The 26,105-nt window shown below is 40.2% G+C and overlaps 1 protein-coding gene across 1 annotated transcript in view; it reads left to right on the top strand.

The window, feature by feature from the left end:
- Window positions 1–26,105, top strand: part of COL6A6 (collagen type VI alpha 6 chain) — a 110,004-nt gene that overhangs the window by 66,648 nt on the left and 17,251 nt on the right. Inside the window, exons 27-34 of the mRNA XM_073333281.2 lie at window positions 514–549; window positions 6,006–6,068; window positions 8,511–8,573; window positions 9,729–9,764; window positions 9,869–9,905; window positions 10,917–10,928; window positions 16,580–17,073; window positions 20,560–20,656. Of these exons, the coding sequence (XP_073189382.2) occupies window positions 514–549; window positions 6,006–6,068; window positions 8,511–8,573; window positions 9,729–9,764; window positions 9,869–9,905; window positions 10,917–10,928; window positions 16,580–17,073; window positions 20,560–20,656 (838 nt within the window). The remainder of the gene's footprint in view (window positions 1–513; window positions 550–6,005; window positions 6,069–8,510; window positions 8,574–9,728; window positions 9,765–9,868; window positions 9,906–10,916; window positions 10,929–16,579; window positions 17,074–20,559; window positions 20,657–26,105) is intronic.

The raw sequence follows: 26,105 nt of genomic DNA, 5'->3' as shown, positions 1-26,105 counted from the left end.
AAGCCCATCCCACTTTAGTAACATGCTGTCACACCCCTACTGTACCTCTTGCTTCCCCCCCCCCGCCTGCCCCAATACTTCATATGTTCTAAGGACTTAATCCAGAAAGGTGCTTCCATTGGGAATTTAGGGTAACCAGCACATTGCAGGATTGGGCTCTAAACTTCCTGGTCTGCAGATGTATTTTGGGTGCAATCCAACCCCCATTAAAATCAATGGCAGTCTTTTCATTGACTCTAACAGGAGTTGGATCTGGCCCTTTATGCATCAATTGTATCATTCAGCTTAATCTATAAGATTCTTGCATCGGGCTGTGCCGTCTTCTGCATTTTGTACAATCCATGTTACACCTCAAAAAATAATAGATAGCAATAATAATACTGTTTTCCAGCACATTGCTAGTTTCACTGTTTATTATTGAGTTGTGTCTGATTCTGAAAAGTCAAATATAGAAAAAACTGAGTAGAAATATCAATGTGGTGATAATTTTACCTTATTTACTGTAAATAACAGGGACAAGAAGGATTCCCCGGAGATATTGGACTGAAGGTATTGTGCTTCACCTTTATGTTGTAGCTTTCTGATCAGCAGACTTGAGTCTCCGCTCCATTACACTACTTTTGCACCAACACAACTCTGCTGCAGTTAACAGTTATGTTGGCATAAAATCAAGATAACAGAGTGGAGACTTTAAGGATGGAAATAAGTTTCAGTGGTAGAATAAAAAAAAACGTTCTTGATGTTTCATGGGAAGAAAGTCCTGATTTATATGTCAACAACTGAAATTACTTATGATACTAAAGGACTAAAAAAAAATTCTTGTCTGATCACCTTATTGCTTGGAAATTTTTAACAGTTTTTTAATTTATCACTTTTTAATTATTGTGTGTCATTTCTGAGGTTGTTGGTGGAGTCAAATCTTACATTTAGAGATGTGCTGAAACAGCCTCTAAATATAGGAATAGCTATGTGTTGTGCCTGCCAGTTTAGGAGTATGTGTCCCACTTCTTCCTGTCAGTAACGTGGAGCAGGTAGCCGATAGTGTCAGCAGTTACAAAGCACAGTTATCCAAACAAAGTGCCAGGAAAAAATCCCCAGATAATATCTTGCACAGCCTTAGATGCACTTTTGCGTTTTGTCTTGTAGTGTTGTATATGAATCTGTGTGTGATATACATAGTCTACTGAAGCTATGTGTATGAAAAATACACTATTAACTAGACTTTTGTGCTGTGCATTACATATGAAGTATGACATCAATGTGTTGCGTAAGTGATGGTGAAAATATGCTGGTGTGTACGTATAGACCAACTAAATTCATTGCCTCATCTCCTGAATTACACACAAATTACAGGTTGAAAAAATAATGTATAGTAGTACACGACTGATTATATTATCAAAATTACCCATTTTGGGGAGAAATTACCCATTTTGACACATTAAAAGGCTCTAGTTTTTTTTAAATGTCAGCCCTAAAAGCAAGTCTGACATGCTCATCCTTAACTATTAGCAATGCTTTACAACTGTAAAACCAAACACCCAAAAGTCATGTACTGCTGACACAGCTTCTTTGAGGGAGAATATATAAAACCAGGCCTACAGTTTCCCCATGTATTCTTTCTAACTAGTCACTTTAAGGTAAAAAGACAAGTTGTTTCTTCCATTCTTTTGTTTTCACTGCAGAATGTGTTTCTGTTGATATTTTATTTGCTCTAGAGTTGAATCAGGGTGAGGAAAGACTCTATGCCACCTTCGTACTCTTCTGATCAGTTGTACCTGAAAGTAACTAGGAGCAGGCTAAGAGCTACTCTAAAATCTCAATCCTGCTCCCGTTGACTTCAGTGGTGCCAGATTGTTTCATCCTCTGCTGCACTTACAGGAATAATCTCCTCAGACAGAGATCACCAGAACATGACCATAATCCACTTTACATCTAGCTCTCCCCTGACAAACACTCTATCCTGAGGGAAGTAGCTGATACATTGCCAGTTACTTCCACTTTATACCACCAGGGGATTCTCCTGCACTAGGGTTATCGTCCACCAGCCCTATTAGGTTTCAGAGTAGCAGCCGTGTTAGTCTGTATCCGCAAAAAGAACAGGAGTACTTGTGGCACCTTAGAGACTAACAAATTTATTTGAGCATAAACTTTCGTGAGCTACAGCTCACTTCATTGGATGCATACCGTGGAAAATACGGTAGGAAGGTAGATAGATATACACACAGAGAGAACATGAAACAGTGGGTGCTATCATACACACTATAACAAGAGTGATCAGTTAAGGTGAGCTATTACCAGCAGGAGAGGGGGAAAAAAAACCTTTTGTAGATAATCAAGATGGGCCATTTCCAGTTTGGCCAATGTACGTGACAGAGGGGCATTGCTAGCGCATGATGGCATATATCACATTGATAGATGTGCAGGTGAAAGAGCCTCTGATAGTGTGGCTGATGTGATTAGGTCCTATGATGGTGTCCCCTGAATAGATATGTGGATGCAGTTGGCAATGGGCTTTGTTGCAAGGATAGGTTCCTGGGTTAGTGTTTTTGTTGTGTGCCGTGTGGTTGCTGGTGAGTATTTGCTTCCGGTTGGGGGGCTGTCTGTAAGCAAGGACTGGCCTGTCTCCCAAGATTTGTGAGAGTGATGGATCATCCTTCAGGATAGGTTGTAGATCCCTGATGATGTGCTGAAGAGGTTTTAGTTGGGGGCTGAAAGTGACTGCTAGTGGCGTTCTACCAATGTGATATATGCCATCATGTGCCAACAGTGCCCCTCTGCCATGTACATTGGCCAAACCAGACAGTATCTACATAAAAGAATAAATGGATGCAAATCAGATGTCAAGAATTATAACATTCAAAAACCAGTCGGAGAATACTTCAATCTCCCTGGTCACTCGATTACAGACCTAAAAGTCGCAATATTACAACAATAAAAAATAAAAAAAACACTCCAACGACAGACTGCTGAATTGGAATTAATTTGCAAACTGGACACCATTAAATTAGGCTTGAATAAAGACTGGGAGTGGATGTGTTATTGCACAAAGTAAAACTATTTCCCCATGTTTATTTCCCCCCCCCCCCACTTTTCCTCACACGTTCTTGTCAACTGCTAGAAATGGCCCACCTTGATTATCACTACAAAAGATGTTTTTTTTTTTCCTCTTCCCCCACCTCCTCCTGCTGGTCATCTTAACTGATCACTCTCATTATAGTGTGTATGATAACACCCATTGTTTCATGTTCTCTGTGTGTGTGTGTGTATATATGTATATAATCTTCCTACTGTATTTTCCACTGCATGCATCTGATGAGGTGGGTTTTAGCCCACGAAAGCTTATGCTCAAATAAATTTGTTAGTCTCTAAGGTGCCACAAGTACTCCTGTTCTTTTTGCAGCCCTATTAGGATAGCTCTCCAGCTAGTAGGCTCTCTTTGAGCTGCTCAAAGTAGCCAGGAGAGGGCTGAGTGCCTGGTGCTGGGAGTCTAAATATAGTAAGGAGATATTTGGTCTACACCAATAATCTTGCACAACTGGGAATTAACACAGTAAAATATTCAGCATGGTATGTTGTACTTTATAAACTTTCTCACAGGTAGATGCCAACCTGGCACAAAGAGCATTTTGATATCTTCTTTTTAATTTTAGCAGTGCAAAATAGAGTTTCAGGGGAAGTACCAATGAAAAATAATGTTAAAAAAGATAAAGTTCTTACATCTCCTCTATGACTCTTATACAGTAAAAATATGCAATATGGATCAGTTGCTTCATTTAATTAAAACTTAACTAAAATAAAGACGGTATTGGGCCAACATCCAATTAAGTTATAGAAGGGCCTGAGCTGAAAAATTCAAAACAGGATCTCAGGTTTTGGTTCAGCCCATAGTAGAGATACAGACCAGCTGTGAAATTTTGGATCGTATCTGGGTTTGGATTGTGAACTTGTCTCCTCAAAGTTCAGACATGTTTCAGATTCAGACTTTTAGTTTGGGTCAATCTCTAAAAATCAATATATTTCCAAAGCAAATAAGTTAGGAGCACATCTCCCCTTGCTTTTCTGCAGGCACAGAGGCTTTGACCACAACCAGACCAATAAGGTTTCACTGCACAGGGGCTATGATAGGATATGGGGAATGTGTGCAGAGGTCTGCATCCCAATACTGAGAAGTCCCTAATAAGTTCTTAAGCAGCATTTTTCTTTCTTTGCCTATCTGTACATTTCTGTTATTGTTGATGGAAATATTTTTTAAATCAGTTTATGTATGTACAGAGAAATTGACATTTACATATAAAAATCTAATCCTTCCAAGTTATGGAGCTGGTATTTGGGGTGGAAGATAGGGCAGGGGTTGGGTGTGGAGGGTCAGTGTTTAGGAACAAAACATTATATGTTAACAAAAATAATCAGCGGTAGAGTGTTAGCATACTAAATAGACTAGCACTTCACATGGAAAGAATAAGAACTTAAATATTCCCCACTGACTCAGCAAAATGTGCATTTTCTGAAAAAAGAAAAGGAGTACTTGTGGCGCCTTAGAGACTAACCAATTTATTTGAGCATGAGCTTTTGTGAGCTACAGCTCACTTCATCGGATGCATACCGTGGAAACTGCAGCAGACTTTATATACACACAGAGATCATAAAACAATACCTCCTCCCATCCCACTGTCCTGCTGGTAATAGCTTATTTAAAGTGATCATCAAGTTGGGCCATTTCCAGCACAAATCCAGGTTTTCTCACCCTCCACCCCCCCACACACACAAACTCACTCTCCTGCTAGTAATAGCCCATCCAAAGTGACAACTCTCTACACAATGTGCATGATAATCAAGGTGGGCCATTTCCTGCACAAATCCAGGTTCTCTCACCCCCTCACCCCCGTCCAAAAAACACACACACAAACTCACTATCCTGCTGGTAATAGCTCATCCAAAGTGACCACTCTCCCTACAATGTGCATGGTAATCAAGGTGGGCCATTTCCAGCACAAATCCAGGTTTTCTCACCCTCCACCCCCCCACACACACAAACTCACTCTCCTGCTAGTAATAGCCCATCCAAAGTGACAACTCTCTACACAATGTGCATGATAATCAAGGTGGGCCATGTCCAGCACAAATCCAGGCTCTCACCCCACCCCACTCCCCTTTTTTTTTTTTCTTTTTTTTCCCGGGGACACACACACACACACAAACTCACTCTCCTGCTGGCAATAGCTCATCCAAACTGACCACTCTCCAAGTTTAAATCCAAGTTTAACCAGAACGTCTGGGGGGGGGGGTAGGAAAAAACAAGGGGAAATAGGCTACCTTGCATAATGACTTAGCCACTCCCAGTCTCTATTTAAGCCTAAATTAATAGTATCCAATTTGCAAATGAATTCCAATTCAGCAGTTTCTCGCTGGAGTCTGGATTTGAAGTTTTTTTGTTTTAAGATAGCGACCTTCATGTCTGTGATTGTGTGACCAGAGAGATTGAAGTGTTCTCCGACTGGTTTATGAATAAAGAAAAGGAGGACTTGTGGCACCTTAGAGACTAACCAATTTATTTGAGCATGAGCTTTCGTGAGCTACACGAAAGCTCATGCTCAAACAAATTGGTTAGTCTCTAAGGTGCCACAAGTCCTCCTTTTCTTTTTGCGAATACAGACTAACATGGCTGTTACTCTGAAAACCTGGTTTATGAATGTTATAATTCTTGACGTCTGATTGGTGTCCATTTATTCTTTTACGTAGAGACTGTCCAGTTTGACCAATGTACATGGCAGAGGGGCATTGCTGGCACATGATGGCATAGATCACATTTGCGGGGTGGGGGTGAGACACCACACACAACACTACTTGTATATATTTTTGTATATACCTATTTCATATCAGTCTTTGTGCTCTTAAAAGCGAGATATATGAATGGAAGAATAAACAGCAAGAACCATTTCTTGAGTTATTAACATTTTTGTTTTACTGAATAGCCATTTTCAGTTTTGCTGTATCCAATTAATTAGGGTGAAATTGGAGAAAAGGGAGTTCCAGGAGAACTTGGACCAAAAGGAATCAGAGGAAAAATGGCAAGTACCCTTTTATGAATATTGATTTGTCTTGAGATTGGCTTGTTGTGAATGCAGAAATCACATGTCATTTTACCTGCCCAGCTGACAGAAATCTGTTTTAAATGGATATCTTTTAACCTGCTGAATGTATGTATATCACAGCTATTGTAAGCACAATAGTCCAGATCCCGCACTCTGTTGCAGTTGCTTTGTACACCACTAGCACGTCTAAAACTGGTGTAGCCAGCTATGGAAGATCAACCTAGTGCAAGAGGTGGCCTCCAGTGGCCTATAGCTGGATACCATGTCTGTCTCTTCAGACCAGTGCAATGGGCCACTACCTTGAATGGTCCCTTACAATATATGCTAACTACTTATGCTGAACAATCTGTTCCACCTTGCCTTTTGCTGTGACACTGGGAGTACCTTTCCCAGACCTGAAGAAGAGCTCTGTGTGGCCTGAAAGCTTGTCTCTCTCCAAGAGAAGTTGGTTCAATAAAAGATATTACCTCGCCCACCTTGTTTGTCTTTGGACCTAGAACTAGATAAGTTCATAGAGGATAGGTCCATCAATGGCTATTAGCGAGGATGGGCAGGAATGGTGTCCCTAGCCCCTATTTGCCAAAAACTGGGAATGGGTGACAGGATGAATCACTTGATGATTACCTGTTCTGTTCATTCCCTCTGGGACACCTGGCATTGGCCACTGCCAGAAGACCCAGTACTGGCTAGATGGACCACTGGACTGACCCAGTGTGGCCATTCTTTTGTTCTTATGATCAATGGCAACCTGAATAATTTACACTGGAAGACTGGTGTAGCACAGAGCAGGCTCCAAATCAGGGAAACACAACGTCTAATTATTTTATAGAAATCCTGTAGAGGGCTGATGTTATGGGGAAGGTGGCAGAGTGGGCTGGGGCATATTTTGTTGCTGTTTTTACTGGATGAGACTTTAACATTTCTTATTATATTATGCTCCTTATGAATAGTAAGTTTAATTTTTTCAGAGTTGCTAGAGCTCATATAAGTGATTTTTATATTTTAAATTGTAATTATAAATGAGTTACTTCAGAGTTACTAGTTTGAAAGAGTCTGATAGATGGCCAAGTCTTCTTCTTTTAATAGGCCAACGTAAACAAAACATTTCTTTTGTAGTAATTGTTTCCTGTTTAACTGTGTTTTTAGCTCCTCTGACAAAGGAAGGGCAAAGTCATAGTAGTAGTTTGTATTATAAGTTAGCCATGCAAACTACTCACCTTTTTCAACTCTTGTTTTTGTAGTTATCACACTCTGACCTGTTTCTCCCACCCCCCACCCGCACTTCAGCCTGATCTTGCTCCCTCTGAAATCAGAGACTTTTGCCTTTAACTTCAATGGGAGCCAAATTTTTTTTTTTTGGTACATGTAAAATGTTATTGATTAGATATTATACGTGGTATGGTGCCCATTATCCATTAATTTCTAACACAGGGTAAAATTTTCAAAAGCATCTGAGTGATTTAGGAACCTCAGTCCCATTGAAAGTCAGTGAAACCTTTATACTCCCGAAGAACTTAGAGCCTTATGAAAATTTTTCCAACAGACATTAATAAACCAGGAGAGGCAGCATGCCATTGGGGTTATAAATGTATACGTTGTGCTAAGGTAGTTTAATTGGTAGCACCCTCACGTCTGGGCCAGAAGAAGCTTTTCTGAGGTAGTCAGTTCCCTTGCCAAGGGCCAGGTCCTTGGTCATGCTAAGGTCACTGTCCACTGCTGGAGCTGTGCAATATGACCTTAAAATGGTGTTCAAATGGTGTGCCAGCATGGGAGGAGAACCTTGGACCAGCATAGCTGGCTTTACTTTCGCTGCACTCGCCCCCCTGGTGCAGAGGTTGTGTCAGGGATGGCTGAAATTGGTTAGGGGTGCATAACTAGGGATCGAAGGAGTGGGACACTTATGTAGCACCTCCTATCCAAAAATATCAAAGCACTTTACCAATCTGAATGAATTTAGCCTCAGTGTCTTTGTGAGGTGTAGGCAGGCAGGCAAGTGGTGTTGTTCCCATTTTACCATGAGGAAACTGAGTCACAGAGAAGTTAAGTGACTTTCCCAAGGTTACACACAGAGTCCATAGTAGAGGTGGGAGCAAAATCCCCATCTCCAGAGTCACTGTACAGTAAACGTTGCCAGCATTCAGCTGAACCACCCAAAGAAAAGTAATAGTATGCTGCCGTCCTATTTTTCTTCTTTTAAGGATCGTTATATGTGAAAATATACAGGGCCTGATTCTCTTCTCACCAAGCTATAAATCAGGAGTATATCCATGGAATAGAATGGAGTTAAACTCATGTAAAACTGGCATTAATAAAATGGAGATCTGGGCCCTAGAGTAGAGAAGTAAGCAATAGTATCGTAACTGCTGTATATATCATTTGTAGATTGTCTGTCTGTCTAATTTATGCCAATGTTTCCAGGGTGTTGCAGGTTATCCTGGTGAGAAGGGAATTCCAGGAGACAGGGGACCTCTGGGACCCAGGGTATGAATTGACCACATTAAGTGCATGTAATTTTATTTGCATGAAAAGGTACTCCCTTTAAATTTGAAGGTGAGGATAGGTGATTTTTTCTCCCTGTCTCAGGCTACAGTATGCGTTCAATAGTCTAAATCATTAATACACTCACATTTTGGGGTGCTGGAGGTAAGTATCTTGTAAGCTGCTTGGTTATGTCACTTTGAAAATGCTAATTCTGTATTTTCACCAGCAATATGACAATAAGTTTGTGTGTTTGTTTGTATATCAAATTATGTTACAATACTTTGAACTAAAATTCTAGGGTCAGATTTTCAGAAAAAAGAGACCCAAAGTCTATGCATGTAATTGTGTGTCTAAATTTTCACTCTACAACAACTGAGAGCACAAATCAGGTATTTGCATGTGCAAATGATTATTTAGATGCCCAAATCTAATTTTGCATGCAAATCTAGACAAGTATTTAAATGCCTAATTGAACTTAAAATGTAGTTGCAACCTTTTTTTCATTTGGACCTTGGGCCTCTCCTGAAAACTGGCAATTAAAGAACAACCCATGTGTTGCAATATTTTTTTTAAAATTAGGAACATATATCTGGTTTTTGGAATCTTTTCTAACCATGTCTGAAGTTTGCAGCTTATGGCTGTTTTCAGAGAGTTTTTTGTAATCTGGAATTAAAAGATCCCAATAAAAGTGAGCTGAGATTTCACTCATCTCAGAAATTGAACCTGGACTCCACTCAAATCTATTTTTTGTTAGTAATCATTACTGCTGCTTATACCCAAGTAATGTCACACAAAGATATATTGGACTGATGCTTAAGGGCAACAACATTATACCTGATTTTCAAAGGTGCTGAACACTTGGATTCCCATATATATTAACTATTTATTCATTCTTCTCTCTCTCTCCCCAAACCCAATTAAAATAAAATTAACTCGTTCTGTTTCTGTTTGGGTATCATGATCCCACCATTCTGGAACTTAAATTGCCAGCATACCACAATACATATTAAATGAATAGAGAGAAAATATACAGTACAGTCAAGTTCTGGTATGATTGTCCTGTTGTACAAGACATTCTCGCAGTTGAATTATTTTAATTATCCAGGCAGTTGAAAGCTTTAAATTATCTAGTAATCTACAATCTTGTTCTTATAGGGCGCTAAAGGAACAATGGGACTGCACCCTTTTCCCGTATGTATCTCTGGCATGTTCTACATTCAGTATACATTAAGAAATAAAGCACTTCATCAGCTAAGAATTCCTTTCTTTCTCTTCGTTTTGTTTGTGTTCTGCAGCCATGTGAACTCATTGACTATGTGCGCAGACACAGCCGTAAGTACTGTATCTTGCTTTATAAAATTGCCTCACCCAAAGGGTCAGCACTTGAAGTGATATTTTAGGGAAAGAAAATAAAGTTCTACCGACCACTTATTTTTCAATTTCACACAACGGCCATTTACGTGCAAAAGAGAGTAACTGCTTGACAAGTAAACAACCTTCATTTCGGAGAGTATTTTTAGCTCACAGTAGATCCTTTTTATGAGGCTGTTTTAGCTGTGTTTGTACCGTGTACTAAGTGAATTGGAAAACATCTATTGATTCTAGTAATCAGTCGGTAACTCTGCATGAGCATTTCTAACATGCTTCTCTGATTTCCTTTGAAAGTTCAAAAATTACGAAACAAACAAAAAACCCTCTTTTGAAATATAAGACTGTTTGTTTTAAATGGCAGTAGCTGTTAGAGGGATCTGTGTTCCCTTTGTTGTGTATAAAATAGCCTTCATGGAAATTAGGTGCTTGGGGCACTTGGAAAGGGCTAGTGTCTGTAGGAATAATGAAGGTGCCCCGAGTGCCCTGAAGGGAAGATAAGTAAGTGATTTACATAAAATAATGTAATTTAATCTTAAATACAGATTATGGACCCTTACTCATGTGACTAATCTTGATCTTCAGTGAAAGTTCAGCTGAGCTGAGCTAGGCTAAGCAAAGAATATTTGGGAACACATTAGAATGTTTCAGTCAAGTGTCTCGAACGTGGAATTTGCCGAAACAAAGTCAGGAGTTTGGATCATTTGCCGAGTTACATCTATTTCTCTAAACGCTGTTAGAAACCAGGGACCGTAGAAATCTACAATAAGAACATGCAATGCAAATTCAGGGACAGAAGCTGAACTCCCTGTGCACCTAACAACTTCCACTGAAACCAGTGAGTGTTTTGCATGCACAGGGAATGCTGTGAAATTATAGATGTGCAATCCATGACTGTACACATTTTCTTTTTTTAAAGAGATTTTAGGATTGTTTTAAAAACATGCTATATAATTTTTTCCCTTTTTTGTTTAGCTTGTTGCCGGGGTGAGTACTGTTTGTTTATTATTACATTATTTTAACTAAAATCTTAATGTATCAATGTGTCTGGGAAGGTGGTTTAGGTAAAGACCTCACTTTTGATCTGGAGTACCAGTTTTGGTCTGGAGTTTCACTTCTTTAAGCTCCCCACCTGCTGATAGATCAGCCACTGTTTGTCTCTGGCTAACTAAGTGGAACAATTGTAGTTCTGCAATTCTGTAAAGAGAGCATGCCTCTCATTCCCTGCCCATCATATCACTACTTCTTAATTTGTCAGACTTTTCTTCCAATAGGCATACCCTTTCTGCTTTATTTCCTCATTGATAGCTTGTCTCTGAGCATGCTGTACTGATGCAGATTTTAAAATATTCACCCTGCTTTACCTCTGTTTTTGAGAACTTCAGTTCAGCTAGTGCTGGCTGTGTGAATCCCCATTACCTAATATTGTATCAGCAGAGTTCAGTGACTAGATAAGACAACATAAACTAGAGTTCAGTTGATCCCTGTCTATCTTGATATCTTGCTTTCCAGCTACAGCTAGAAAAAAACAACAAAATAACACTTAGCTCCTGGCCCTGTGTCCTTCTGAGTTATTCTAGTTCCTTTGTTACCTGATTTTGAGAGGTTCTGAACATCTGCATTTCCATTCAATGCAGTGGGAGATGCGGATGATCTGAAATTTAGGCCATTATTGTAAAGATACTTATGGTGCATCTCTCTGGATTACTTGCCTTTTAACCACTAAAACTGCAAATTATGTCACTTACCCTGCAGCCCTCACATGAGTAACTTTATAGTCAATTGGATAGCTCACATGACATAAGGTTTTACTTCTATGGCTCTTTGAGGTTTACTCACGTTTGTGGGAATTGTAGGATGATTTTGCCTTAAAACTTCATTCGTCTTCCTCGATATCTGATGAAGTACCTAGCATCTGAGGCAACTTTGCAAATAAATATACTTTTCAGAGGAAATCCCTTGGGAAAACCTACCCCATTGTTTTCTTCTCTTCTCACTCCCAGAAGTTCTCATTGGCCTTCTCAGAGTGCTACTTTTATACTCACAATTTTCAAGGCCCTGAACTGAGTCCTCCACTGTGGGATGAAGAGGATTGGACATGTGATCAGAAAGGGGCCATCAGTGCTTCTCTTTAACTGGTCAGAGTGATTGTTGTGTGTTGTGATTGCTGCTTCCACAGCAGGAATGAGAAACCAGTATTCTTCCTTTAATCAAGAATTTCTTCACATTGAGTGTCACCCTTGACAACAATTCACACTTATGAGTTTGCTGTCCTCACAGTCTGCATATATTTGCAGTTTCAGATGTACTGAAGTTGGTAGGATCATGCACTGAACCAAAAAGAAGGATATATTTTTAGTTCCACAAATCTTTTAAGTTTACGGTCCAGTCAATCACTGATTCCCATTGTATGAATATTTTCAGCTTATATTCTCGTGGCGTTTTCTTGTATGTTTCTGATTTGCTTCTTGGTGTATTAGCATCCTCAATCCTTTGCATCATTTGTCTTCGATAGTGGTAAAGCCCCCATATAGCTAATCTCCTGGAATTTTACTTTTACCAATTCCAAAGCAGTATATAGTAATCTTTTGTATTTTTTATTTCTCTTATATCTTTGTCTTGTTGCTTTTCCTGTGGTGTTCTTGCTCCTTTTTTTTTGTTTGTTTTTCTGGTCTCTCTTAAGGAGGCAGACAAGGTCCACTCCCTAAACATTCCAGTGTTGCCTCACTTCTTCAAACTGGTGATGAATTTTGTTCTGACTCTGACGTATCCAGGGTACAATCCAGACTAACGAATAGCTGTGTCACCATGCCCTCTAACCTGGGATGCCCTTTACAATGTTTGACTGCTCACAAACAGCCTCCAGCATGGAAGCTTGGGGCGTTTGTTCCTCTTTTTTATAGTTTTCAGAGTAGCAGCCATGTTAGTCTGTATTCACAAAAAGAAAAGGAGTACTTGTGGCACCTTAGAGACTAACAAATTTATTTGAGCATAAGCTTTCGTGACATCCGATGAAGTGAGCTGTAGCTCACGAAAGCTTATGCTCAAATAAATTTGTTAGTCTCTAAGGTGCCACAAGTACTCCTTTTCTTTTTGATAGTGTTAATCTCATTCTTGAAAACATTTCCAGCTGAGATTCAGGAGACCGAGTCTATGGAGAAGGACGTTCCCTGCTGTGTTTTCCTCACCTTTCTGATCGCTCAATGACTCTGACTGCTTAAACGCAAATGAAGCAGAGCACATATTCCTTTGTTTGAGACAGACCTGTATGCCAACCTCAGTTTGGAAAGTGTTAATAACGCCATACAGTGGAATCTTATATCTTCATATACAATGTTGCCACACATATTTTATCAGGATAATAATGACCAGCGAATTGTGAGTTTTCAAATGATACCTCACAAGGCATACTTCATACAAAGATAATTACAATACAGTATAGGGTGTGGACAAAGGACTATATTCTGTCACATTCCCCTTCTCCAGCCCTCCATATGTGTTCTTATCTTCACCCCCTTCCACTCCTCCTTGCTGCTTTACATCCCACTCCCCCCAAAAATCCAACCTTATCAAACCATAGTTTCTCTGTCAGTGTTCTGATCTTGATTTGCTTTTCTGCTTTTGCCTTCCCTCAAGATCTGTTTCAGTTCCATGACTTTATGGCCTAACCTCCGAGTCTCTGACACACTCCATTCCTGATCCACACCCCATTAAAGAGCTAGCTTGGTTTCTACAGTTAATTGACTCACCATTTCAGCCAAGTTACCTCATCACTCATTGGTGATAGATTAATCATAGAAATGTAGTGCTGGAAGGGATCTTGAAAGGTCATCTAGTCCAGCCTCCTGCACTGAGGCAAGACCATCCCTGACAGGTGTTTGTCTAATCTGTTCTGAAAATCCTTCAATGATGGAGATTCCACAACCTCAACAATCCTTATACTGTAGTTAGAAAGTTTTTTCTAATACCTAACCTAAATCTCCCTTACTGCAGATTAAGCCTATTATTTATTGTCCTACCTTCAGTGGACATGGAGAATAATCGATCACCATCCTCTTTATAACAACCCTTAATATATTTTAAGACTTTTACCAGGTCCCCCATCAGCCTTCTTTTCTCAAGACGAAACCTGTCCAGTTTTTAACCTTTCCTCATAGGTCAGCTTTTCTAAATCTTTTATCAGTTTTGTTGCTCTTCTCTGGACACACACTCTAATTTGTCCACATCTTTCTTAAAGCATGGTGCCTAGAACTGGATGCAGTACTCCTGCTGAGGCTTCACCAGTGTCAAGTAGAGCAGGACAATTACCTTGTGTGCCTTACATATGACACTCCTGTTAATATATCCCAGAATATTAGCCTTTTTTGCAACTGCATCACATTGTTAACTCATTCAATTTGTGATCCAATATCACCCCCATATCCCTTTCAGTAGTACCATGACCTAGCCAGCTATTTCTCATTTTGTAACTGTGCATTTTATTTATCCTAAGTGTAGTACTTTGCACATGTCTTTATTGTATTTCATCTTGTTGATTTTAGACCAATTCTCCAATTTATCATGGTCATTTTGAATTCTAATCCTGTCCTCCAAAGTGCTTTCAACCCCTCCCAGCTTGGTGTCATCTGCAAATTTTATAAGTATAACCTAAGCTTCACTAGATTGTCCAAGTCATTTAATGAAAACGTTGAATAGTGCTGGATCTATGTCAGACCTCTGCATGACTCCACTAGATAAGTCTCCCCACTTTGACAGTGGACCATAGACTCTATTCAGAGAATAGTTATCAATCAACTAGTTGTGTACCCACTTTTTAATAATTTATTTAAACCATATTTTCCTAGCTTGCTTATGAGACTGTCATGTGGGACTGTGTCAAAAACCCTACTAAAATCAAGATATATCTTGTCTACTGCTTTCCACCTATCCACTAGGCCAGTAACCCTGTCAAAGAAGAAAATTGTTTTTTAGGTATGATTTGTTCTTGACATGTCTACGTTGGCTATGATTTATAATCCTGTTATCCTCTAGGTGCTTACAAATTAATTGTTTAATAATTTGTTCCAGTATCTTTCCAGATATTGAAATTTAGGTCTATAATTCCCTGGATCCTCTTTGTTCCGCTTTTTAAAGATAAGTGCTATGTTTGCCCTTCTCCAGCCCTCTGGGACCTCGCCCAACTTCCATGAGTTCTAAAAGATAATCACTAATGGTTCCAAGATTCCTTCAGCCTAGTTCCTTAAGTACAATAGGGTGAATTTCATCAGGCCCTGCTGACTAGAATACATATTCCTTATCTAAATATTCTTTAACTTGTTCTTCCCCTATTTTGGCTTGTGTTCCTTCCCCCTTGTTGTTAATATTAATTGTGTTAAGCAGCTGGTCACAGTTTACCTTTTTAGAGAAGACTGAAGCAAAACAGGCATTAAACATCTCAGCCTTCCTGATGCCATCCAGTTATTAGCTCTTTTTCATCGCTAAGTAAAGGACCTATACTTTCCTTCATCTTTCTCTTCTCCTAATGTATTGTTAGAACCTCTTGTTGTTGCCTTTTTATGTCCCTTGTACATTTTGTGCCTTAGCCTTTCTGGTTTTGTCCCTACTTGCTTGCGCTATTCTTTTGTATTAATCCTTAGTAATTTGTCCATGTGTCCACTCTTTGTAGGATTCCTTTTTGATTGTCAGACTATTAAAGAGCTCCTCATGGAGCCATATTGTCCTCTTATTATTCTCCCTATCTTTCCTTTGCATGAGGATAGTTTGCTGTTGCTCCTTCAATGCCGTCTCTTTGAGAAACTTCTGTTTCACAGCTCTCCTGTGAACTCCTTTAGCCCTTAAATTTTCTTCCCACGGGACCTTACCTACTAATTCTTTTCATTTGTTAGTCATTTTGGTGTTTCTCTTTTCTCTGAGTTTTCTCTTATGTTATAACAACCTTTGGGTACCATCATGGTCCTCTTTATGGCCCATACCATGAGCTTAGATTACCATTTCCTTTCTGTTCACTAGCTTTATTTTCAGCTGTCTTTCCGAACATCATGTGCTTCTACTACCATTTGGAGCCACTAAACGCACTGAAATGTATTTAATCATAGATGCAACCCATGCTTTTCCAAGACTTAGTGTTGCATTTAAGTAAAGTACAATAGACATGGTAGGACCCATTGTGCCTGATGAGCATGGAGCTGGGGGCAGTACAGAACCACGTTACCACCGGGAGTGCTCCAGGAGTGATTGTGCCTCAGGAAAGGCAATCCCTTCTGGACCTTCCAGACAGGAAGGGAAGTGCTCCATAATCCCCCCTCTGCACTCCGCCAGTTTCGCTAACCTGTATGTGGTATGGGAGGGGGCAAGACTATGACTTTGGATTCTCCCTGCCCCTCCCTTCCTCCCTGTTCGAAGGAGTACAGGGATTGCAATTGTGTCCAGCACACGCACTCCTCAGTCTCATTGCATTCCTGAACTGTGCCCCAGCACGACCTGCCCTTGTATCATTTTCTGTGGAGTGAGTCCCTAGATGGCATGCAACATATCAGGCTATCTAGGGAAAGTAAAATGAAATAGTTATTAATCACTTTAAAATAGCTTGCATTTTTTATCTTGTGTGATTTGTATAACAACTGTTTTTTATCTTCTAGAAAAACCGGAATGCCCAGTATATCCAACGGAACTAGTGTTTGCTTTGGAAATATCCCAGGACGTCACATCCCAGTTATTTGAAAGAATGAGAGAGATTGTAATATCAGTAGTGAATGCCACCAAAATTAGAGACAACAACTGCCCAGTGGGAGCTAGAGTTGCTGTTGTGTCCTACAATTCCAATACTCGTTATCTGATCCGCTTCTCTGAGTTCTACAACAAGAATCAGCTCCTCAACAAACTTAATAATGTGGCTTATGAGAGATCCTCAAGTGAACGGGATATTGCCGGAGCGATGAGATTCGTTGCCAAGAATGTTTTCAAACGAACTCGCCAAGGTCCTAATGTGAGAAAAGTAGCAGTGTTTTTTAGCAATGGGCCATCTGCAGATGAATTTTCTATTAACACAGCAGTTCTGGAGTATGTTGCATTTGATATTGTTCCAGTAGTTCTCGCTTTTAATGATGTTCCCCTCCTCAGTCGTGCTTTTGCGGTAAGAACTCCACAAACGTTTTCTTTTTGATGTTCAGTAACTAGACTTTGTATTTCACCGCCTTCTAAACATAGTGGGTCACATTCGTCCTTTGGTGTAACTCCATTATCTTCAGTGGAGTTACACCAAGGACAGATCTTGCTCATTGTATTGGTTATTTGTGATCATATATTGGGTCAAATCCTGCAGCACTTACATGAATAGTCCTTATTAATGCTAGTGATCCCATTCAAGTCAGTAGAACTACTTCTATAAGGACTATGCATTTTGTAAAAATTGTAGGACTTGGTGCTTAATCAGAGTATTTAATAAATTCAAGAAAACCTGGCCTGATTCTCCACTGCCTTACACCTGACATTGTCTGTCATTTTACCCCTGTGCAAAGTGAGTGCAGAATGGCAGCAAAACAGTACCTAACCAGAATAGTGGTGTGTTCCACCCACTCTGCTTGGGGGGTAAATGACGACTACACAAGGGGCAAGGCAGTGGAGAATCAGACCCAGTGTGCTTGAAAGCTGTAAAGTTCACTACCGAAGCAATGTGTTTGTGGAACTATTAGCATTTGTGACAAGGAAATCTTTCAGATAACAGTGGTAGAGAGAGCAGGGCATCTTATGAAGAAAAACACTTTAATTCTTAATTATGCGGTTGCTTGCAGAGGTATCACTGGTTACATAATCTAACAATAACAGGGTTGCATACTTGTAGCTGAGGGAATAATTCAGCCTGCAGAATCTGTATTAGCATTGATGGTGTGTGAAATGGAAAGAACCCAAGTTGACTGTCAACAGCTTAGCTGAGTTGGTGGGGGGTCAGACAGAAAAAATATCTTCTTGCAAACTGTGCAGATTTGGTATGGAAATCACTGAGGCACACTGAATATGGAGACCCACACTTCAGTCATTGTCTTAGGGTAGCAGAGCAATTTCAGCTCTGGATTTAGCAGCAGGAACAGATCAAAGAGCAGATCTGTGCAATGTGGCTAAGTTTGCATAGCTGTAGGAAATATAAGTTTGGATTTCTATATATTTTTTTCCTTATTTTAACAGTCAGTACAACTTTAATGTTTCTCTAACACAGTTTGGGGCATCTAATGTTACATATAGTTCCTGTTCAGCTAACTTGTTCTGTGATGACATTTCCTGTTACCACAGTACCATTATAGGAGAACGCTGTCTTGGGCCAAATGCTGATCACATGAGCAAGATGAGCAGGACTCGAGCACTTACAGCACTCATTACTCGGTGTCTAAAAGTGTGTTCAGAGAACGTACTGCAGCACAACTAAGCACAGAAGAGAGAGTTCTTTTTGCAGCATTTTTTGCTGGAAAGGAGAAAAATCAGTTGGAATTTTACAGCTTCAACATTCTGTGCTTTGATGTTGTAAAAATTGCTTTACGATAAAGCATGTCATGGATTTCCTTGGAAACCCTGTAATCTCTTTCAAGGAGAAAGACTAGAAGCTAAACAAATATACAGTTGAAGACACTATTAAGAGAAATCAGTTTAACAAAGGGATGTGGAGTAGGACGGCCCCTACACAAGGAGCCCTTCTGCAGCAGGGTGCTGTATCTACCTCAGTTTCCCCTTGGAATCCACCTGTGGATAGGAACATTGTCTCTCTCAGCAGAAAATTCAAACCCTTTATATTAGTAAAAGGGTCACAGTCCACAGATGACTCTTAGTAAAACAGTTCTTCTCAAACCCCCAAAGTTAAACATGGTTACAACGCAGCAGCTCATCAATCCCGTGCAAAGGTCACCCGAGAGTCACTAACCACTCTGTCCCGGTTGCTTTAGCCCCTGTTCCAGGGCCCCACTCTCCAGGGCATCTACCTGGGTGTTCCAAGACCTACAACTCTTCTCCCATATCCCCAAGAGAGGTCTCCTGGGACAGAACTCTCCACAGTGTTCCTCTGAGCCAGGCTTCCCTCCCTGAGAGTCCTACCCCTGCTCAGGGAATATCCCTCCAGAACAACCCCCTTGTTTTGGGCTCTGGTTCCTGCAGCCCTCCACTCAGGCTTGCTGCGAGGGGGCTTCCCCTAGTGTTCTACTCTCACAGGCCTCTCTGCCTGTGACCCCTATCCCAGGTTCCCCCTCCAGCATCAATCCTTCTTGCTTTGGCTCAGCTTCTCCCAACCGGCCAGGTTTTTCCCCTTCTTCATAGGGGCTTCTGCATGAGCTCTCTTTTAGCTCCTCGGGGTTCCCCAGCTCTGGCCAGGTCCCACCACTGACCTCTTGCTCTTTCCAGTGGTTCTCTGTACAGCTCTCCATTGCTGCTGTTTCTCCCTGTCTCTCTCCTCTTCTCCTTGGACAGCTCACAACTGCCCTTCTCTGTCCTTTTCAGACATTGCTCTTGAGCAGCTCTGACTCACTGGGTTTCTCTCTCCCCTCTAAGGCCAAACTGAGGTGCCCTCTTTTAAGCCTAATTGGGGGTCAACTGACCAGTCATAGGTGTACTGGCCTCTTCTCTCTTAAAGGGCCAGTGTCAACCTGTGACAGTATTTTTTTTTAAAGGCTACAGGTTTGGGCTTTACAGTAATTTAAAGGCCTGTTTAAAGGGTGAGAGATGGAAGCATGGAGTAAGAAATCTAGAAATAGGTAGTTGAGGGATACGTGGCATGTTTCTTAAATATATCAGACCCAATAGTCTGCCAAATCATTGTTGGCTAAGAATAAAAATTCCTAAGCAAGCCCAGAAGGTGGGCATAGAATTTTTCTGCATCACTCACTTCTGCCCCTTTTCCCCTCTCCCTTTACATAATAACTCATAGCTTGTGTTACATTACATCAGTGGAAAGAGAACCATTTCAGAATAGAATAAGATGCCTGGTATCACTGATTCCCAGTTTCAGCAAACAGTCCTTTTAGCCCCTACATTGAAGTCAATGGGAATTCTGTTCAAGGAGACACTGAAGGACAGGGGTCATCACTTTGTAAGGAGTAGCTAGTGGTTGGAAACACTCAATGTAGCATTTTTGTTTTGAGAATTATTCTCAATCCATACTTCTGCTTGGAAAACTAGAGTATGCAGTGCCTTATTTTTGGACACTCATCTAAAGTCACACCAGTTTTCTACTGAATTAACTGTGTGTCAGATGAAACACTCCAAATCACACAAGTTGGCTGACTCTGAGATTTGGAACACTCCAGCTCCTATAGAGGGCAAAACTTTAGTGTGGAGGTGCCAAGCTGGAGCCCAGTGCAAAGACCGACAGAACCCAAATTCATCACTGAAGGGTAGTAGGGAAATTGAAGGTTTCTCTAGAGGTTTTCAGGGTCACTGAAGTTTGTCATGCTGGAGAATATACAAAATTGCTGTTGGTTATAGGTGGCTTAGGGGTTGAATGCCTGACACCTAGGAATGAATGTAATTCTCTATGAATGCCTGATGTGAACACAGTTGTACAGCATTTAAATAAACTGTTTTAAGGTAAAACTCACCACTTGCCTTCTGCACTAAATCCTTTTATTATTGTTCTGTCTAGATGGATGATACTGGATTCTTCCAGGTAATAAATATTAATCAAGAGAACAGCTATGAGCCATTGTTGGAAACATTTCAGCGCTGCACTCTTTGTTATGGTAAGATCCAGGGTGGATAAAAATCAATGTTTTAAAAAGGATAAAATAAAATAAAATCTGATTTTTTTTATTTAAATCTGATTTTTTTCTTATAAAATGCTTAAGGAAAAAAACCTATATAAAGATAGATACATTATAGCTCAAAGATACCTCCTCATGGAATAAGGATTATAAATTCTAATTCTATAGTATGAGACAATATATTCATGTAAAGTGTAAGGAAAGTTTTTTAAATGAGTTCCAATAGTCCATGGATTAGGGACCCAATCTTATGGGATTCCAGGGGCTTCTGTATAGATTATTTAGGTTAATCTTTCTATCTACCCAATGGGACTCAGTGCTCAGTCTGGAAGATACCATCAGAGATGCTTAGTTTTGCAGTTCTCAAACTGTAGCTTTGTGTCTCCAGAGATAACATGCTTGTTAACAGCAAAAATGTTTTTAAATAAATTATATAGAGAGGTGAGAAATAACAAACCTCAACCCTATTGTCCCTGTGCAAATTTATGTACACAGAGTCAATCCTTTACCTCTCTCTAAAAGTGCAAAGTTTCAAATACTTCAATGAATAGAAGACTGTTGGGGGCGGAATAGATCTGGACAAGGAGTGAAAGTGAAACTGTTTGAGCAACATATTCCAGAAGTCTTGAGGTCTTTCTGAGTGTAGTCTTCATTGATTTGAGGTCTACCATACCATTCTGTCACTAGAAGGGAAAACCTGTAATGGCAGCAGGCCATAAAAGAGACCCAGTTTGGGAATATTTTAAAGAAGTTCCTCTACCTGTGGGTAAGACAGGCATGCGTGCAAAATGCAAACAGTGCAACAAAGAAATGCAAGGCCTGGTTGCCTGAATGAAACAACATCATGAGAAGCATTCCTTCTCAGGAGGAAGCAGAGTTGAAGGTGATGAAAGGAACATGTCTGAACATGCAGGATCTTCAGGTTGGTGAACATTTTTTTTTTTTTTTTAAATTTCGTACTCCTTTCTTAAGGGCTGCCTGTCTTCCTTCTGGACTATTCTTGAATTTTCATGTTTGAGCAAAAAATATAGTTGTTACTCTATGATACTATCATTTTAGATGCAGTTGTGTTAAAAAATAAATAGCTGAAATAGGCGATCTTCCTTTTACAATTTCACCTTTAAAGTAGTACTGAGTGTCAGTGAATGCAATGAGTAATACTAAATGAGCGGTATGGTGGTAATAATTAAATAACTGCACTGACTTATTTTGTTTAGGAGAATCCATCCTCAACCTACAGGATTCTGAAGACTATCCACCTTCAAGATCACCATCATTTTCTATAGTTTCAGAGTTATCTGCCAATGACAGTGTTTCAGTCACATCATGTATGTCACATAGCCACAGTAGATCACCTGTAGCAAAAAAAGAAAAAATCTCCGTCATCCAGAAACAACCATAGATAAGTTTGTGATAAGAACCAGCAGATTACAAAAACAGGTAATTGATGAAAAAATTGCCCAGTTTGTTTATGCAACAAACTCTCCGTTCTGTATGATTGAGAACCCACACTTCATTAACATGGTTCAGTCATTAAGACCAGGGTACAGTCCACCCAACAGAGCAGGCAAATTGCTGGATAAAGTGTATGAAAGAGAAATTGAGCAGTGTGCAAAAGGTCTAGCACAGGGGTCTCAAACTCCCGGCCCACGGGTCATCTGCGGCCCGAGAACCTCCCCAATGTGTCCTGCAGGGCTCCAGCAATTTTCGGGCCAGGTCTCTCCCTTGGCCCCGTTGCCACCCCCCACCCGCGCATCACCTGAGGCCCTGCCCACCACCGGCAGCGCAGCGGAGCTCAGCGGCTTCCTGTGCGCTCGCTCCAGTGACTGCGGGTCTCTCCCTGGGGCAGGGCTGTGCCTCTGCGCGCTGCCCCCGCCCTGAGCGCCCCTGCAGACAGTGGGAAGCTGTGGGGGTGGTGCCTGGGGGAGCCCCAGGTAAGTGCTGCACCTCCCTCCCAGAGCCTGCATCCCCTTCCCACACACCCCCTCCCGCCCCCAAACTCCCTCCAAGAACCTGCAGCCCTTCCCCCTCCTCCTGCACCAGCACCCAAACTCCATCCCCGAGTCTGCACCCCAGACCCTCTCCCCTGCCCAAACTCCCTCCCAGAGCCTGCACACCAATCCCCTACCCCAGACCACCTCCCACACCCAAACTCCCTCCCAGAGCCTTAGGCAGGTGGGGGGGCGGAGTTAGGGGGGCAGAGTTTGAGAGGCGGGTTCTGGGAGGCATGAGTGACATTATTGGCCCGCTGGGAGAACTGAGGACTGGCATTGGCCCTAAGGTAAGTTGGGTTTGAGACCCCTGATCTAGAGGGTGACATTGTTAACCTGAGTCTTGATGGGTGGAGCAATGTCCACAATCATCCTGTTGTATATGCTTGTGTGACAACAGAAGAAGGGAATGTCTTCCTTACAGAAACAATTGATGCATCAGGAAATGCACACACAGCAGAATACTTACAAGAAGTAGCAGTAAAAGCTATAACAAACTGTGTGTGGGGGGGAAATTCAAATGTCTTGTACGCAGCTTGGTCACAGGCAATGCTGCAAATGTATCCAAGATGAGAAGAAATTTAGAAGACAGTGAAGAGAGTCCCAAGCTAATAACATATGGTTGCAGTGCTCATTTGATGCACCTCCTAGCTAAAGACTTCAGTGTTCCAAAAATAAAGGCTAATGTTGAAATTGCAAAATTCTTCTGTAACAACCACTTTGCAGCAGCTGCTCTGAAAAAAAGTGGAAGGAGCCAAGCTAACTCTCCCACAAGACGTGCGATGGAACTCAGTAGTGGACTGTTTTGAGCACTATATCAAGAACTGGCCTAATCTGATGACAGTTTGTGAACAAAATCGTGAAAAAATAGATGGCACTGTCACAGCCAAAGTTCTTAACATTGGGCTTAAAAGAAATGTTGAACAGATGCTGAGTACCCTGAAGCCTATTTCTGGAGCCTTGAACAAAATGCAGGGAAATAGCAGCTTTATTGCTGACGCTGTTGAAATTTGGAAGGAACTGAGTGAGATCTTAAAAAGAGAAAAATGCAATGACAGAGTTAAATTACAAGCATTAAAAAAACGAATGAAGAAAAATGAAGAAACGAATGAAGAAAAAACAGGTCACTTCTTCTGCCCGTGTAGAAAGAATATTGTCTTCCTCTGGACTAATTCATTCCTAATTGAGAAATCATTTGGGACCTGGAAAAGCAGGCAAGCTTGTTTTTCTTTTCCAGATTATGAACAAACTGGAAAACGAAGGTGAAGACGACTGAGTTAGCTGCAGAAGCCAACATTTTAAGTTTCTCATGTTGACCTTGCTGACATAGTCTATTTAATTTTTGCTTTTTGTTTTTTAAATATTTCATTTAACTATTTTAGTTAAAAACAATTTTTTAACAAAAACAAACCTGATGTTTTAAAAACTTGAATGTTTAACTAAATTCAAAAATTCATATGCTTGTTTTGTTAAAATATTGTGTGCTGTTGAAGAAAAAATCCAGTTATTTTAGTTAAATAAAACAATTTAAATATCTGTCTGGTGAGGTTCTCCTCCTAATACAGCATGGCAAGAAAATCCTCCAAATATTAATGATTAACCTGTTGAATTGGAGATAGTTCACCTTCCAATGACTTCATAAATATCTGCTTCAATTACCTTTGGTAAATGAAATAACCAAACAATCATTCATTTTCTGATACAGCTGTAAAACTAATCTGAAAAGTTTTCAAAATAAATCACTTTAAAAATGTAACGTGTATACCTTCTAAAAATGAAACCTACATCCATCTCTGAGTTGTGAAGAATATGTATTAAGGTTATAACAACCAACAAGAATGCACTTTTATGTAGAAATCCATAATTAAATCGAGTCTGCCTGACTAGTGATTTAAATCAATTTAATTTAAATCAAATCCACCCTGGTAAGATCCATATGTATTAGAGAACAAACACTATTATTTAGTGCTGCCTGGCAAAAAGCCTGAGAGAGACTGGCAAAAGCATTTAGGCAAAGACATTGGTGTTTCAAATAACCACAGCTGAATTTTCTGGCTCTATTTCTTCTTCACAAGTTAATCCCTAAAAGGGGGGAACTTTTCAAGGAGTAGCATGTTGATCATGATTTACAAGCAACTGCTTACCTCAACTATCTGTGTTGCCAAGTTTTTCTTAGGAGGAAATATACTCAAATACCTAAAAATTAGGGCTGTCGATTAATGGCACTTAACTCACGCAATTAACTCAAAAAATAATTGTGATTTAATCACAGTTTTAATCACACTGTTAAACCAATAGAATACCAATTGAAATTTATTAAATATTTTGGATGTTTTTCAACATTTTCAAATATTTTATTTCAGTTTACAACACAGAAGGCAAAGGGTATAGTGTTCACTTTATATTATTATTACAAATATTTGCACTGTAAAAATGGTAAAAGAAATAGTAATTTTCAGTTAACCTCATACAAGTACTATAGTGCAATCTCTATAGTGAAAGTGCAACTTACAAATGTAGATTTTTTTTGTTATATAACTGCACTAAAAAACAAAACAATATAATAAAACTTTAGAGCCTACAAGTCCATTCAGTCCTACTTCTTGTTCAGCCAATCACCAAGACAAACAAATTTGTTTACTTTTACGGGACATAATGCTTCCTGCTTTTTATTTACAATGTCACCTGAAAATGAGAACAGGTGTTCTCATGGCACTGTTCAAGATATTTATGTGCCAGATATGCTAACCATTCATATGTACCTTCATGCTTTCGCCACCATTCCAGAGGACCTGTTTCAATGGCAATGATGCTTGTTAAAAAAATAATGCATTAAATTTGTGACTGAACTCCTTGAGGGAGAATTGTATGTCTCCTGCTCTGTTTTACCTGCATTCTGCCATATATTTCATATTATAGCAGTCTCAGATGATGACCCAGCACACATTCATTTTAAGAACACTTTCACTGCAGATTTCACAAAATGCAAAGAAGGTACCTATGTGAGATTTCTAAAGATAGCTAAAGCACTTGACCCAAGGTTTAAGAATCTGAAGTACCTTCCAAAATCTGAGAGGAACAAGGTATGGAGCATGTTTTCAGAAGTCTTAAAAGAGCAACACTCTGATGCGGAAACTACAGAACCCAAACCACCAAAAAAGAAAATCCATCTTTTGTTGGTGGCATCGGACTCAGATGATGAAAATGAACGTGCGTCAGTCCGCACTGCTTTGGATTGTTATTGAGCAGAACTGTTCATTAGCATGGAAGCATGTATTCTGGAATGGTGGACGAAGTATGAAGGGACATATGAATCTTTACCACCTCTGGCACATAAATACCTTGCGACACTGGCTACAACAGTGCCATGAGAACACCTATTCTCACTTCCAGGTGACATTGTAAACAAGAAGCAGTTTAGGTTGGACATTAGGAAA

Source organism: Lepidochelys kempii, chromosome 2 (assembly GCF_965140285.1).
Source record: "Lepidochelys kempii isolate rLepKem1 chromosome 2, rLepKem1.hap1, whole genome shotgun sequence".
Lineage (NCBI taxonomy): Eukaryota > Metazoa > Chordata > Testudines > Cheloniidae > Lepidochelys > Lepidochelys kempii.
The sequence above is the reverse complement of the archived record's forward strand: the minus strand, read 5'-3'. Positions and strand labels throughout refer to the sequence as shown.